Source organism: Peromyscus maniculatus, chromosome 17 (genome assembly GCF_049852395.1).
Source record: "Peromyscus maniculatus bairdii isolate BWxNUB_F1_BW_parent chromosome 17, HU_Pman_BW_mat_3.1, whole genome shotgun sequence".
Lineage (NCBI taxonomy): Eukaryota > Metazoa > Chordata > Mammalia > Rodentia > Cricetidae > Peromyscus > Peromyscus maniculatus.
Window position 1 is genome coordinate 57,939,448 of NC_134868.1, and position 17,164 is coordinate 57,956,611.

General features: G+C 54.2%; 1 protein-coding gene across 6 annotated transcripts in view; it reads right to left on the reverse strand.

Moving 5' to 3' along the window:
• The window catches only part of Atp11a (ATPase phospholipid transporting 11A), a 112,785-nt gene continuing 95,621 nt past the window's right edge, over positions 1 to 17,164 (reverse strand). For 3 of the 6 annotated variants that reach the window (XM_076553728.1, XM_006981313.4, XM_076553724.1), the window contains exons 26-29: positions 12,377 to 12,442; positions 11,218 to 11,321; positions 9,561 to 9,726; positions 1 to 3,910 (exon numbers count right to left, since the gene is read on the reverse strand). In XM_076553728.1, coding sequence (XP_076409843.1) covers positions 3,683 to 3,910; positions 9,561 to 9,726; positions 11,218 to 11,321; positions 12,377 to 12,442 — 564 coding nt within the window. In that variant the 3' untranslated portion in view covers positions 1 to 3,682. Of the gene's footprint in view, positions 3,911 to 4,947; positions 5,058 to 7,188; positions 7,274 to 9,560; positions 9,727 to 11,217; positions 11,322 to 12,376; positions 12,443 to 17,164 lie in introns of all 6 variants that reach the window. The other 3 variants (XM_076553727.1, XM_076553725.1, XM_076553726.1) reach the window with 2 other exon arrangements.

Consider the following 17,164-nt stretch of genomic DNA (forward strand, 5'->3'; position numbering starts at 1 on the left):
TCCGGTTTAATTCACAATTTAATTTTCAAAGCAGGTTATTGGGCTATCAGTTAAACATTAGTGTTGGAGAATGACATGTTTAATGTACTTACTATATTTGATAATTTAAAATAAATCCCAGTACTTAGGAAGATGAGAGCTACAGATAACCATTCATGGTAAATACATCTTTGAGTCTCTCTTATTCAGACATCATAGGTGGACATTTTAAGTGGTAATGGAGCCACACATGATTTTAAGTCAGACAATATATGCATATTAAAATTCTATATCTCTTGATAAGGTAAAAAATAAAGCTATATAAATTGATAGACATTTTTCTGCAAAATTAGAATCACACTTTCATAATACTTCCAACATACACATCTTCATTAAAGCTTTGTTTAGACACAGTATCAGAACTGCTCTCGTTCCCAGTCACCTGTCTTCTGGCTTTGAAAACAGAGAGATTGCATTCGCCAAGTGATATTTTTCCTGTTTTTACAGTCATTAAGTGGGAAACTTCCAAAAGAAATGTAGAACACAAGCGCCTGCTGTTCTATGGCATTGCCAATAAATTACATCAGGATGAAACAAATGTGGATGGGTGAGTCCAGTACCAGTCAGTGCAGATACACCTTGAACTTGGGAGTTCAGAGACCCAGGCTGAGCTCCCTCCAGACCACCAGACACCTGGCTGATGCTCAGCGATCTGGTGACCAGGATAGCACAATCACGACATTCAGGAGCTGATCCTAGGAAATGTGCTCAGGAAAGACAGTCACCCCGACCTTCCAGCCTTTGTCTGGGCCATCCCCCCAATTGCTACCTCAGCCTTCAGAGCCCCTTCCCATCCAGGAGCTCCCGGGGTGGGACCTTTGGTCTGCTTGTACTCAGGAATGGATCGCTGGGATGTAGGGACATGTTTTCCTAGCTAGTATGTGGCAAGGGACAGGCACCTGCACTTGGGATGGCGTGTGGCTTCCTTAGCCTGGATCCTGCTGGCTGGACTGAGGGAGCAAGAGGGGGTCCTGACAGGGAGGTGCACTTCCCTGGGAGGGGAGAGCTGGGTCCAGCACTGCAATGTCACCCACACAGCCCACATGTGAGCACAGCCCAAGCCCCCTTTCTAGGTGTGTGTGTGTGTGTGTGTGTGTGTGTGTGTGTGTGTGTGTGTGTGTATGCACTCGCGTGTGTGAAAGGAGCCCAATGGTCCCAGAGGGCAAAACCTCTGCACAAGGCTATCAGAATGGAAGCTGGGAGGAAAATGCACATGTGCTTGTGTGTGCACATATGTGTACATGTTTATACATGTTTGTAAATGGCCATGACTGTGTGTGTGTAGAACAGAAAGAGAACACATAAGAAGCCAGGCCTCCTGGTACATACGTGAGATGAACTGCTTGCAGGGGACAGAAGCATGAACTCTGGCCAGCGCAGTATGTCACAGATGTTGACATGTGCAATGCAATTAAGAAAAACGCTTCCTCTGAGTTAGTTACGTGCTCTAAGGAAAGTAAAAAGCAGCCGCTGTGAGGTGAGGTGGAGGGCTTCTGCACTCACATTTGGTCTCTTGTTTCTGCATCTCACCTGTGCCCTTGTCTATTTCAAATTCTCAGGCACCTTCATTTGGTAATTTCCTAAGCACACTTTTAAAAGACATTGGAGTGTGTGTAAAGTCTGGGGTGTTCCTATGTAAACTTAGGCTATTGGGGGGTGCAAGAGAGTATCGCCACACCCAGAATGGGTTGCAGGACGCAGAGCCTGCAGGAAGATTATTCTGTGTTTAAGGCTGAAGGATGGAGTACAAACAAAACAAAACAGAAAACGTGAAAATGCAAAGGACCGTGATGAAACAAGAAAAGGAAGTGTGGTCACACCCTCAGCACGCCCTTCACCTGGTGGGTCTCAGACACACCAGAGACACAGAGGCACAGGGCAGAGTCAGTTCACGCAGCAGGGACGGAAACATTCAGCCGAACACTCACCAGCATTTAAAGTGGCCAAAAATTCTTAAACTTAAAATATGAAAGCTTTAAAAACATACTTAAAAATCAGAAGATACATCAACAAATGAATAAGAGATATAGAAACAGCTATGAAAATACTTCAGTGCAAAGGCAATTTTAAGATCCCTAAAAAAATACATTACAAATAATTTGTTAACTAAACATACAGAGAATCTGCCCCTCCCCACAGGTATTACACTTGTACCCGTTTTGGGTTCTTAAAAAGGGCTGTAAAAATGCACACACCACTATTTAAGGGCTAGTGTGGACTGGGGCTCCAACCCTGGGCTGACACATGGCGACGCAGGTGGGTGACGGGGCGTAAGGGGTGTGGAGCCAGGGACAGCCCTTAGAGGAGCTGTGCATTCTCCGTCTGTCACAGCTCGAGGCCATCCCCGGTCTTTGGTGTGATGTTTACGGTCACCCGACTCCCCCAGCTGCCGGGTCCAAGAACTGCTCCTTCTGTCAGCTGGTCCCCGGTTCAAGCACACGCTCACAGGGAAACCTCGTGTAATCTCGTCACAGACTTTGTGCTTCCCGGGTTGGAGACTCTCCCGTGCCTGCGGCCCTCATTACGGCCCCAGGTCTACCACATGACTCCACGGGGATGGGGATGGCTTTCTCCCGGTCTCTGGCTGGCACTCTCTGAAAGGCTGCACCACACCGAAACGTCTTCTCTATGGAAGGTCTGTTGGACGCTCCACGAGACACAGAAATGCCCGTGTGGGAAGCAGCAGGGATTCACAGTACAGAGGCCTTCTGACGGCCCGTCCACGCCAAGGAAAGCCCTGGATGGGATGGATCTGTGTGGCACCAGTGGAGGCAGGCTGAGCAGCAGACTGGAACGGACGAGTCCACATCAGCCCCAGACAGCTCTGGGTGCGGGACTCACCTACGGGTGAGATAAATACCTGCCTGGGTGCCCCAAACCGCCCCCTTCCCCAGCACCCCTGAAACAAATGATTTCCAGTAAGGTCAACTAACATCGTTCTGGGATGTGGTGGCTATCGCTACACTCCTGAGGACCTGGTCAACATGTGACTTATCTACACACATACATGCCATCTTCCACAGGCAGCCGGTGGTAGGAAGGGGACGCTGACGGCCTCCAAAGCTCCGGTGTGCAGGGTCAGCATCTCCTCAGCACACAGACTCGGACATGATCCAGGGAAATGGCTTGTGGGGGGACAGTGAACGTGAGCACAGCAAGGCCACAGGTCCAGAAGACGCACACCACTTAGTGTCCGACATGGCCACTTCCCTAGCGGGAAGTGTGGATGGTTTACACAGGAAACACGTGGTCAGGAACATGAGGATGTAATGTGAGCGGAGCCCATGGGCGAGATGTACAAGGCTGCAGACAGAGGGGCAGGGTCTTCTCCTCAAGTGACAGCAGAGGATGACAACAGCAGAGGGTGGACACGCAGGCCTGGCGCGGCCAGCTTCATAGCTGCGATGCTTACGGTGAAGCCAAGCATAATGTCCTTCCCCACAGCCCATCTGTCGGTACGGTCTCCGGGCCTAGGATGACGATGCCTGTCACGCACGGTCCAGATTGCGGTGTGCTGTGTGCCCGAGTGGGTGACCTGTGACCCCACCCCCACCTCCTTGAGGATGAGGGCGGGGCAGGTGCAGGCACACACAGGCACCCAAGCACACAGCTCTCAGAGCTGGGACAGAAGGCGATCTGTCCATCAGGTGGGTGTTTCCAGGCTGGACCTACAGCACCCATACCTCGGGTTGCAGGAAAGGCCTGGGCGGGGAGGGAGCACAGCATACTCTTCCCTCGCGCGCCTCAAGCACACTGCTCTCCCAGAGGGGGAGCTGTGCGGGGCAGCCAGGGGCCTGGTGCCCCGAGCGCCCCAGCTCTGCAAAGAGGCCAGAGGGGTGAATTCTGAAACGCTGTCCCAAAGTTGAACGTTCTGCCAAAAGAACAGAAGGCCCGTCGTCAGTCACAGACCCTCTCTGGGGAACCCTAACAGCCGGTGCACCCCCCCAGCTCTTCCAGCCTACCCTGGACCGCTGTATCACCCCGGGGGCAGGTGAGAGGGCCCATCCCCTGCGAACTGTGCCTGGAGGCGTCTGCCTTCAGTTCTGGGGACAAACACCCTCTGTCTGAGTGCCAACGGAGGGGCATCCATCCCACATGCCAGGGACAACACAGGAGGGCAGGGGGGCAAAGTGCTGGGGCAAACACGCTGAGCTTCTGCCCTGTCCCCAGCGGCCTGTGTGGGGGTCTCACACGGTCCCCAGATACCCTCGGTCTAGGGGGCTAGCCACTACCCCAGGAGAAGTCGGGACCCACCGACTCAGGTTAGTACGTCCGAGCCTGACCTGCACTGGGGGCAACATCATGCAGCTTTCATGCCCTCGGCCTACAGTCACCAGACAGAAGTGGCGGCTGCTGCCTCTGAGGAAGGGCCACAGCATGCACACGCGGCAGCAGGTATCCAGGAGGGGGGCAAAGGCTGCAGAGCGCAGCTCCCCCGCCCCACCCCCCCGGGTGACCGTCCCCAGACCACACTCCGACCACAGCTGTGTCAGCTGGCGGTCTCCGCTGGACACTGACTTGGTTTGTGTCCAGTGCAGCTGGGGGAGACCTTCCTTCCCATTTCAAGACAGGATTACCCCCAGGGGCTTTTAAGTGAGGCTGTGCCTATCACAAGGACAGGGGCCAGCTTGTCAGGAAACACTGGGCACAGCGCACTGGGCACATGTCATCTGTATGTGTATACACACGTGTGTTTAACACTCCTCGTATGCTTAGCTCACTCTCAGGTGTGACACTTACCTGTGTGTGTGTGTGTGTGTCTGTATGTGTGTGTAAAAATGGTCTAGTTTGTTTCCAGAAGGAACCACTTATAAAAAGGAGAGGGGACAACACAGCAAAACTTTGGAGGAAGAGCAGGCAGTCTGAGAGTCACAGCACACCGGCCTAGTGCCCAGCAGGCAGCCATACCGTTACCCAGCGTTGGGCTAGACACGTCTTGGCTGGGGTAAGTACTCCTTCAGCAGGGGCCTGTCGCTGTTCGAAGTGGCATCGGCCAGTGCTTTGAGTCGGGTGCTCTTCTGCAAGGGCGAGGAAAGACACTGAGCTGCTGTCTGTCTGCATGGAGGCCAGCGTAGGAGGCCAGGACCTGTGCCCCGGCTGCTGCAGACCCAAGGCCGCATCTACACTGACCTATACCATCCCCACACTCTCCACCATGGCAGGCCATGGACTCTGCTTGCAGGGTCTGCACACATATCGGTCGTGACGCCATCAAGGCGGCCAGAGCTGGCTCCAGGGGCTGCCTGTCCACAAAGGAGCACCAAGCTTTCTCTAGGGGGACAGACGGCTCTGAACAGGTTCATTCGAAGAAGTCTGCACCCGGAGAAGAAGTGGTAAGGTCAAAAGGCAAGTTGAAAGCACCATGGGAGAGGGCCAGCACCAGCTGGAAGGTCCTAGCAAGTTCCTGCTCCCAACACAGAGGCTGCATCCAGACTCCTAAGGCCACGGGCACCTGTGTGCCGCCTCCTCTGCAGCGCCCCGGCAGGTGAGCAGTGGCTTCTGCACAGCCTGCCTGGCAGACAGGACATTCACGGGCCATGTCCTGAAGGCTGCTGGCTCCTGGCCTGGCGTGGTGCAGCTTTCAAGCACTTTCCAGTCCCCATTCACCAGTTTCTCAGTGCCGAGGAAGGAGGGAGCTCTCAGAGCTGAAGGAAGACAAGGCTGGACGGCAGAAGGGCAGGTGAGCTGGCAAGTGTCCAGGAGGAGAAGGAACCAGAGGATGGTGCTGTGGCCCACACAGGCACGGGGACGGGCAGGCAGGCTGCTGCAAGTGTGTGGACGCGGAGACCGGTGTGAACACACGCACGATGCTATATATGCAAGTCTGATATATAACATGCCCAGTGTCCGTCACGCTTGCCTGTACTAGGAAGAGGTTGGAAGCGAACCCCAGACATCTGGCGTCAAATCTGCCCCAATGAGGCCTGCGGGATGTGTATTCCTCCAGAGCTTTGCAGACCTGTGATGCTCTGCTGCAGCAGTGTGTCTGTCCGTTGTGTCTCAAGTGTAGTGGCAGGGACTGTGTGCATGTGTGGTTTGCTATGGTGCCCGGGGGCCAAGTCTCGGGCCACGGGAGACAGGATCACAGTGCCACCTCCCCCGTGGCTGAAGTCTACCTTTGCACAGGTCCAAGAAACTCAATGCTGAGGAAGTTTTGTCAAGAGGGAACAGGGTTTGCAGCCTGAGTTGACATATGTAATGTCTTATGAAGACCTTGTGACATTTTAGTCTTCCTAAAAATCTATTCTAACAGATCTTGTGACACTATTAACTGGTTAAATATGGTGTTTAAGACACCTAGAAGGGAACTGCTCTTTTCTGCTTTGGGTGTTTCTCAGGCATAAGCCCTGGTGAGGCAGGAACCCGATGCGGGTAACCCTCCAAACTCCACTGATGGAACTCATGCAGCCGTCACATTTGGGTACAGAAAAATTCAGCCAAAATGCCACAGCACTGTGATGCTGCTCTCTCCCCTGACTGCCCGGCTGTGAGGAGCAGGTACTGGCTACAGCCGCCACCTAGGGAAAGGGCCCTGGGGAGAAGTTCTGTGCTGCTGCCACAGTGGCCATTGAAAGCAGCACATCACAGGGGGTGGGGGTGAAGGTTCTAAAAACCAGGTTTTTATTCTGAAAAGGAGAGCAGGAATCTAGCAAGTAGAGGCCAGTGACAGTGTGACTCCACCTCACGATGTCCTCAGGGGGCTTGAGCAGAACATTCTCTCCTGGCCTTCCTCAGTTTCCACACTAAAGACTGGGTCCCCAGAGCAGGGCTATGTTGGAAGAAGTCTCCGTCTCTACCACCACAGCAGTGGAGAACTGAAGTCACCTTGCTCAGGCTGGACTGACTGTGTGTGTGACCTGCCTGACTGTCAGGGGCCTAGGGACCGAGTCACCGGTGTCTAGCAACGGTGAAGGCCCTGGACCCCCGATGGACACGGGGAGCTGCCTGCCGTGAGCCTCTGTTGGAGGAGGACAAAGGCCACCGCTAGTGTACTTCTCCCGGGCGGTGCGCTGTCACCGTGTTACCTGACGGGGTTACTGTGATGAATGACAAGACCAGGGAGTGCACTCAGGGTGGCCTCAGCACTAAGGTCTCCCCACCTGGTCCTGTGGCCATCACCCCAACGTGGAAGAAGGCAGAGAGGGTCACCTGTTGGTCAGAAACTCAGACCACTGGTGGTCTGGGAAAGCATAAAGACGGTGGGCTGCTCAACAGAAAGGCACTTGTTCTTGGCCTGCAGGCCGCAGTCCGGAGGCCGTGCGGAGCGTTTGAACAAGTAGTGGTTATTTAGGCAAAGCAGTGGAGGGGGAGGGAGGCAGGAGAGAGAGACAAGAGGTAAGTTGGTTATAGGCAAACATCCTAGCACACAGTAACACCGCTGCTCTAGCTGCCGGGCGCTGCCAGGCCAGGACCCACGGGCCCACCCCTCCCTACCCCGGCCACACCTGCCTCCTCCCGGCTCTATGCCTCCTGTGCGGCAACTGGGGACAGTGTGCAGTAGAGACGCTTCTTATAGGCTTCAGAGCTCACAACAGCAGTGGGGACCTCTCCACTGATGGAGGGGATGATGGGAAAGCGCCTCAGCCTTTCCCACCCACCTTCTAGGGCCATTCCAGGAGATTCTTGCAAAGCAGCATCCCACAGTAGAAGCCACAAGTACGGCCACAGCAAATCTCAGGAGGCCTGCAGGGAGGCGCCCTTGCTACCCTGCAGAGCTGAACTCTTTGCTCAAGTGTATCCAGTCAACATGGGGGCACCAGGTAGAATGTGCTTTGGTGACCACAGCTATGCGACAGCCAGGGGACCCAGGAGACATCCTGAGCTGTGCCTCTCTTGGGGTCAGAACTCTGCCCAGTGCTGTCATGAGCGAGTGTCCCGGTGTCCCAAGTGTCAAGACATTGCCTTGGATGTGTGTTCCCACATCCCCAGGCACAGGGAGTGTCATGAGCAGTGCATGAATGTTCATTCTGTCCTTTTACATGGGTGTTGCCATGAACACAGCATCTCTGTGCATAAGGCATGCTAAAGAACACACACATCCGGTGTCCCTGACACTGTGAACCCAATGTCCATTGTATCACTGGGAATCTTTATGATCCTGTGTCCACTGTGTCTGTGTGTCAGGAAGCTGAGTGTCTACTGTGAACCTGGACATGTCAAGGTGTCAGGAAGATACCTGTCAGCCTTGGGGCTGTACTTGTGAAGAGCAAAGGCTTTAGGCCTGCATGGAAGACAGCTACTGGACAGTTTCCAGATCCCTACAGGCTGGACTGCGGACTAGGAGCAATGAATGTCATTCCCATGGAACCAGAGCAGCTGAGCACTGATAGCTCCAGGACCAACGGTTGTGTGTGTGTGTGTGTGTGTGTGTGTGTGTGTGTGTGTGTGTGTTTAGGAGGAAGTGTGTGTGTGGGGGGCCTCAGTGGCAGGTGGATAGCCTCCCCTGCTGTCTCTCATGCTGTGAGCTGAGGGTCCCACAGTCCCCGAGTCAGCACTGCCTGGCACCATTCTGTTGAGAGGCGCCAGCTGGGGACTGCTCCTTGCAGCACTGAGTGAAGCTGCCCACTCTCACGACAGAGGAGCAGGTTAGAGGTCTAACTGTGTTCTAACTGTAACAGGAGGCATACAGCAGGGAGAATGGCCGGCACAAAGTCCCGAGAAGGAAAACCAACCTGAAGGCGGGATCGGTGGGGTCGGGTGTCTGCTTCCCAACCCAAACATGGCCAGCTGGCTGCACTCTAGACTTGGGTTCCACAGGTAGGGAGCCAGGTTAGTGAGGGACCTATGCCCCGACCCTGGCTCCGTACTGGCTCTCTCTGCAGGAGCTGTGCAGGCCTGGCCCTCTGTGCACACAGGCCATGTGTTCTCAGGCTGTGTTATGGGGAAGTTGCTGGAAATGCAGACCCCACAGCCCTGCCTCACCCTGAGGAGGTTAAGGTTTTCAGGGGTGAGGTTAAGTCTGTGTCTCAGTGAACCCCAGGCAATCCCGGTGGCAGAGTCCTATTGAGGATTCAGCTTGCTGGCCAGTTTGGGAGATGGGAAACAGAGCCCCATCCTCCACCACTTCCTCTTGTAAAGGTGACTTTGAGCCAAAATCAAATCCAACACCCTTAAAAGTGACACAACAATCATTTTGCCCCCTCCAGAGTTAGGGAGTGAACAGAGTTAGGCTCTGTAACATGCTAAGTAGCTGCCAGACCACTGGGCAACAGCCCAGCCCATTAGTCAATGATCAAAGTAACAGCTAATTACACTTTTTGTGGATTTACAGAAAGTAATTTTTTCTATTAATCTTTGTTCTCATTTTTCTTTTCAGTTGATTGTTTAGGTCTAAAGATTAAGTTGAGCATTGTTCATTTTGAATTTTACCTAATATAACACTTAACACGTGTTAAGTAATATAACTTAAAACACGTGTCATTGCAGAATTAATAAATAAGGTTCCTTCCCCCACCTCCTCTCTCTCAGTAACTTCCCAATCATAAGACAGGGAGAGGAAAGTGGCTGGCCAGCCTCCATACCTGAGTCCTCTCCGTCGCCGTGGGCCACAGCTGCCTGCACAAGACCTTCTTGAGGACATCAGGGAGGAGGCTGACGGTGACGAGCAGTGTGATGCCCAGCCAGGCAGGCCCGCTGGACAGCATGTGTATGAATACATAGTACATCCGCTGATAGCTGAGGAATGGCCTGGGGGGGGGGCGGGGGACAGAGGACACTGGTGAGACGCAGCCTGGCCAGGAGGGATGCCACAGCCTCATGCTGCTTCCCAAGCCCTCCCCAAAGGCCCTCTTCTCCGTGCCCTCGGTCCCTGACCATGCCACCTGTGTGCTGTGGATCTGCCTCCTGGAGTCTCTAAGGGAGAATGGGAGGAAGGAACTTCAGACGGTCATCCCAAAGGGGAGTGGGGGCCCCGGAGGGCCAGTGTCTGGGTGTTCTTCACACTAACAGCAGCATTCACATGGGGGTGCTGGAGCATTGACCAGCAGTGGCCACCGAATGCTCTGAACACATGCTTCCCTCCCAAGGAGACAGAGAGGAACAGGGATGGTTCCTGATGGGCTGACGATGGCGTCCTTGGCTCCACGCTCCCTGTTTCCACCCAAGACCTGGGAATTACCTTCTACCTCCTGGAACCACGAACAGCCCAGGGATAGAGTAAAGCCCCACCTCCAAGGACACACAAACTGCATGCCGACACAAGGTGATCATCAGAATGAAGTGTGGGGAGGGGTGAGGACACTCAGAGACAGGGTGCTGGAGCTTCTGGGAAGGTCATTGCTTACACCCACAACTCAGAAGAGGGGGTGCAGCAGTCATGAGACGAACAGGCCCCCACTGCAGCCTCCCCACTCCAGGAGACTTAGGGCTGCTAGGACCTCAGTTCTGGCTTTCTGGTTTAGGACAAGGGTCTGTTCCTGCCTCTGCAGGGCTCCGGGAGCCCTCACAAAGGTCTCCTGGGTGAGTGTCGGGGAGGGAGGAGGCTAGGATGGTCTTGTCTAAGGTTGTTCCTTCCCAGAACTGTGAGGCAGAGTGAGGAATCTTTGCTCTGGCCAGGGTCAGGGCAAGGTCAACTGACCCAGGGAAGACTGATGGAGACAGGCCACACTGTGTGGCTGTCCTTCCTTCCCACTACTCTCTGGCCAGGGCTCTCAGGTCACAGGGCTGGCCCTCTCCAGGACCTTCAGTCAGGGTTTCATGTGAGGGTGGGCTGCTGAGGTCCTTTGGGAATATCACAGCGACATGGGCCACACTACCCTGCCCCACACTGTACCCGTGTCCCCAAGGACACAGGTGGAAAGGTCGATCTCAAGCTCCTACGAACGGCATTTTGAGGTGATGAGCATGGGTCCATGTGGCAGCATCAGCGATGAGGCTGAGAGGAGCTGGTGAGGTCCACCCCTCACAATCGTGTCATGACACAGCACGGGACCTTCACTAGGTGCCGAGCAGACCATGCTGTTGCCATGTTCTGTGTCTCCCAGACGCCAGGATCGTCACTACCAACCTCTTGTCTGCCAGAGGTCCCAGAATGCACCGTGACACCAGGGGCACGGAGGTTCCCTGGGAACCTGCACGGCAGTGCAGGAGGCTGCAGGCTGTGCAGAACGTGCATCTATCTCGGGCCTTCCACGACAGGGGTGGGGCCGCTGCAGCCACATGGGGTCTAAGGACTCTTACCAGATAATCCCTCCCCAGATCAGGGAGAAGACGACGTAGAAGAGCAGCGACCCCCAGATCACAAAGTGGTTTATCCAGGTCCAGTAATGCGTGTCCAGCGCAAGCTGCAAGAGAAGGAGCTGTCAAGAGCGGCACTGTCCGGGCATGCAGAAAGGAGGGCCAGAAACCATGAAACACGAGGCAAAACCGAAACACGACGGCAGAGGGCCCACAAAAGCTTCCAAGAAAAACCACAGCGACCAACCCACGCTTCCACAGGAGGAAACGGCCGGCCGGGGTGGCCAGGCTGCCCCAAGTCACCTGGGACCTGTGTGCGCGCGCGTGCACGTGTATGTGTGTGTATGTGTATGTGTGCGTGTGTGCGTGTGTGTGTGCGTGTGTGTGTGTGCGTGTGTGTGTGTGTGTGTGTGTGTGTGTGTGTGTGTGTGTGTGTGCACACGTGCACACACGAGGCATCCTCCATGCTGACATACTGCTCCCTGAGAAGACAATTCGGCTGGGGTGGCCAGGTGTGTGTGTGTGTGTGTGTGTGTGTGTGTGCACGTGCGCACACGAGGCATCCTCCATGCTGACATACTGCTCCCTGAGAAGACAATTTGAGGAGTTTACATACTTTTAAAGACCCAATGTGATGGGTTCAGGGACTTTCATAATGAAGTTCTTCATAGACTCTGACTTGACTTTAAAAGTTGAATTTTGGGGGCTGGAGAGATGGCTCAGTGGTTAAGAGCACTGGCTGTTCTTCCAGAGGTCCTGAGTTCAGTTCCCAGCACCCACACAGTGGTTCACAACCATCTGTAACTTCAGTCCCAGGGGACCCAAGGGCACTAGGCACCCATGTGGTGCCGACACATGCAGACTAAACAGCCCTAGATCTTTGAAAAAATTTCCAAAATAGATTAATTTATTTAAATAGAGCTGTTTAAATTATATTGAGAATTTCAGCTTCCATCCTTTTGTAAACACTCAGCTCTTCATTTCCTTTTGAGCAATCCTGGAAGTTCATGTACCAGGCAGTGTACATTTGCCGGGACCCGGATATGGAGAAAGATGACTCATGACACCTAGCATGAGGTGTCAGCATCAGTATGGATCTGGGATTCCAGGAGCACAGGGTGAGACCAGCCATGGCTGGAGCGTGACCACAATACTGACTTACCTTCAGTGTGACAGTGAACACCATCACGGTGAACACCAGTGTCCCAAAGGTCCAATTCCCAAACATCTGTGGAGACAAGAGTCCAAGTGAGTGCCTGTTGCCGCTCACCTCTCCTCCCTCATCCCGAACACGGATGCTAGAGAGCATGACCCCTGGCCTCTGCACCTCTCAGCCCAAGGATATGGGGCCTACAGTTTTCTGAGCTAGAAAAGGCAAGCGCTCAGGTGGCCCTAGGCCAGCACAGAGGCCAAGCCTAGCTCAGGAATGACTCACGTTAGTGTCCTGCTGGCCCCTGATAATGGCCCTGCTGGGCACTAGCACATGACTGTGAAGAGTCCTAAGGTCTCAGATTCAGCAGGGAGAGACCTCACGCTGGAGTCAAGTTTTGCGTGGTGCTTTCTCTAGGAGGGCTGTCCACCTTACTGCCTGTCTCAAGAACAAACTCGGGGAACTGGCTGCGGTGATGGAGATGCCCACGGCTGAGGGGTACAGCTGCTAGGACACTTCAGGAGACAGCCAGAGGAGACACCAGAACACAGAGGTGACAGTATCAGGGAGGGCTTCTCTGTGGAGACCTCAGGACAAGGCGGAGGTGGGCAGGCGGCACACACTGGACAAAGGCTACTCCTCCAACAGCCCGACCCCTGGCCACGGCCATGGCTGCTAACATCCAACCAATGAAGAGGGAGGACCAGGGGACTGCCTTCCCAGCTGGAATGCAGCAGGACAGTGGGAGGTACAGACATGAGTCACACTAAGAACCAGCACACTTCTCCACTATAGACAGACACACGTGAGGTCAGTGGCTACAAGTTCTTTCTCTCACGAAAGCCAGTCTGCACAAGCCTTCCGCAAGAACGGTTCCCTACGCAGCACACGAGGTGGACACTGTTGGGGTCTGTGAAAGGTGCCTCTCCATGTTTCCAGAACCTTCTCCAAGTTTTACTCCAAAGAATCAAAAGGCTAGGAAGCCTGTACTTCTGCTTCTGCTTAGTTTCCAATAAAAGAAAGAGGCACATTCTGAAGCTGGGCTTCTGTGAAAACCCATGGCCCGCAGGAGTTCTGGGAGCCAGTGGAGGAGGACCCCAGAGAGTTCTGGAACAGAAGCATCAGGATTTTGTGGAAACACTGACTGCTTAGGGATGCTACTGTGCCTTGCTCTTCATTCTACCAGAGAAACGCTTCCTCCCTGGGCTTAGAGACAGCATCAATAGAAGCCCTCGGGCCTGCATGGGGGGGGGGGGGCTTCTAGTCAGAGGCCACTCGGTCACACCAGAGTGGGTGCTGCTGCTGCCACCAGCAGGGAGAAACCAGAGATGCCGCACGGTCCTGGGGACAGGTCCCCATGGTGTTGGCTTTCAACACCAATGCCCAGAGTCTGTGACGGATGGGAGCGTCACAAGCACTCGGCCACATGCTTCCCCCTGGCGCAGGAATGTTTTTACAACTCAGGGGCAGTAGACCACGAGGGCAGTTACCTCACAGGATGGTGGGGAGTGAGCAGTTGTTGGTTTGTCTAATGGAAAGCTACAGGTGGCAGCCACATGGTGACCCTCAGTGCGGGGAGGGGAAGCTTTGCCCTGAGAGGCTCTGCTTGGCAGGAGGGAGCCCCACCGCCCCACCCCAGCTCTTTTGTGCCATCAGTTGGCACAGAATGAGTTAAAAAACACAGATGGCAGCAGGATGTGGGCATGGGTGCAAACGACACGCGGATCCCAGCAGCACCTCACACCAGGCCAGAGTAAACTCACAGCGTGCTCTTCCCACACCTGTTACAGGAGGAGGGCATGCCTCCCCGACTGCCAGGTCTCCTCGGGTTTGGTGGGCTATGGTAGACCTGCGGGGCCATGGTGGGACACCAGGCCCTGAGCCCTATAGGACACACAATCACCACCCATCACTTTCATAGGCAGATGAAGCGTAATAAGCTCAAGGGAGAAACTGGAAACTGGATAGGAGCCTAAGGAACGTGCTCATCTGCCTCCCTGTGCCCACGGCTCTGGTCAGCAAGTGTCGGATCACTGCGATGGCTAGATGTGGCGCCACAGAGTCGTTTCTATATAATCTTCATTTTGTTTGTTTCCAGAGGAAGCCTTCTGGTCATCTACCAAAAGTCACTTAGTGTCTTCTAATTCTCTAAGATCTATGGGGTGGGGACACCAGCCCCTGGGCCGGATGGTCATATGCCCCAGTGAGGCCCCTGCTTCTGACTTCATCAGGATCTGAAAGCACGCCTCCACTGACGTCTAACTGATGAACCAACACTGACGGTATGACTGGCTCACACCTTAATAACACACCTCCACTGATGGCTCCTGTTCCACAACACCCCGAACGGATGGTCTGAGGACTGACACTTAGTGACGATACACCCTCACTGTTTGACTAACTGACCCAGACCCAACAACAGACCTCCATCTGTGCTCTGACCGACAGTCTCGGCCCTGCAGGCATGTCCTCAGGCCAGTCCCTCCTATCTGCCCGGGGTCAGTTCAGTCCTCTCTCCTCGATTCTTTTCCCTGAGGACGGGCACTCTCATAGCGTGTTTTCTGGTCACTAGAGCCTTTAAATCCAAGCCACTTTAACTTTTATATGCAGTAATATTCCGTAACAGACGCGGCTTTTGCTTCCTAAGGTCACGGTTGTGAGCTCTGCGCCCCTCTGGGCCTGCTCCACACCCCGCCTGTCAGCTGTGTGCCGGGCTCACCATGGACAGCTACCTCAGCCATCCTCTAGGTCTGTTCTGACTACTGTACTATTCCAGCTGGAATACCAGGCTAGGAACTCCCCAGGGGTGAGCGAGATAACTGCCTCCCTAGCATCAAAAAATGAAATATTTATGGCTTTGGATGTTAGTACAAAAAAAAAATCCATAAGCAATTTTTAAGAAATTACTCATAATCCTGTTGTTCTCGCACTACATATGACCTAAGAATGTTCCCATGGAACACTGAAGACCTTTCTAGAAAGGTCTGTAACAGCAATCAACAGAATGAACTTCTGAATCGAAGAATCTAGAAGATGCACCCTGGTTCCCTGAGGAGCATCAAGCATTATAATCACTAGACTGTAAACCCACACTCAGGATTGTCTAGTCACCCCTGCACGTGAGTCCTGAGAATCTGATATGCTCACACCCCCAAACACCAGCTTAGCTACAGGCCTGGGGCCAGGATGGGGGGCAAGGGTGGTGTGCATGACTGGAAACCAGGTCTCCTCTTTGGCCTCCCTTGTCTGTGGGGTGACCATTCCCACCTCACACATAGGTGCCGGTGTCTACCCTCAAGTGTGTGTCAGGTGATGTCTGGTCTCCGATCTCCTCAGTCTGACCAAAGCGCACTCCCCCACCATGCCTGACTCTGAATATACACCTGTGAATTAGTGTCGCCTGGGTCCGCCCTGCCAGCCTCCTATGGGAATTCTTTTGTGTCAAGACATGCACCATACACGCTGAACCTTGACTACAGCCTGTGTGAGCAGCGAAGGCAGCCGCCGAAGCCCCTCAGCGGCAGAGGCCTGCAGGAGGCTCAGGTGAGTCCATCTCCGCCTGCGACGCTTGCTTTCCAGTCTCACTTCTAGTTCTAATGGCAGAACTGTGCGGGACTGGGGGGGGGGGCGGGGGGGGGGACGGGACATTGCATCTTTTCAGTAGCCCACACAAGGCCTAGTGAGACCAAAAGGATTGTCTGAGGAGTGCAGGCCAGGGCACCCAGGAGTCCTGAGCTCCCATGAGGGCAGCAGAGAGCTGGAGACCCTGCAGTCTCTGGGAAGGCCTGGGAAGGGAGCGCCCTGCTGCCCTCTTCCGAAAGCTCAGCCAGCCACTGAGTCCGTCCCTGGTACTCCATCTACTCTGGAACTCTGAGACAGCTGGGCTGAGGTGGATGCCACGCTGCTGGCCCGGGTCAGGACCTGACTTCGGGCTATGCCTCTCACGGTCACCGGCCTCACACCACTTCCCCAGGCTGTGTGTGCCCCTTTCCCAGCCCCCCATGCCGGGGACCACCAGATGAACGGTGCTTGAGTGGCAAGATGAGGTTTGAGAGCGAACAGCAAGCCGAGGGCTGAGTGTTTAAGATACGCACGAGACGGTGGGATGCTTCTGAAAGGCTGCCTCCTGGGAACTAGCGTCCTGGCCGACTAAGGTTCAGGCGACCACTCGGGCACCATGTCTATGGCTGGTGGTTTGCAGATATTGTTTGATTTAAATAAAAGACAACAGTAAACTGCAGAAATGCTTAAAATCCTTAAAATAGTGAAATAAATTTTAGCGAATCTTCGGGGTCAAATCCAGTAAAGCTGAACTGGGTCACAACACGAGAGAACCTTTAGCTGGCGGCAATAGAAACAAACACACGACAAACAAATGGCCCACACAGGCCAGACGCTGGCGTTTCAACCTAACAGTTCACGAGATCAACACGGGGAAGACGACAGGGGGATGGGGGGAGAGCTGGGTAAACAAGAAAGGAAGGGATGGCTAGGGAGGAGTTTTCTCTGACGTCAATTGCAGTGTCTGTCTGAACAGCCATCTCCAAACCTGCCGTCTCAACTGGGCTTAACGCTACGCTCCTCACTTGCGTCTACTCGACGCTTCTTCCTCTCCAGGCGGCACAGGGATGCCACCAAAGCAAGGTCCCCACCAGGCTCCTGTCCTTAATTTACAGTGACATGCAGACCTACGGGGTCAGTGTGATAAGCCCCTTCCACCAAAGCCTTGACAGAGACCCAGGGAGCAGACACCTTGCAGGGTCAGGTGGCTTTGGTGCAGCAGAGGCAGGAATGGCTACA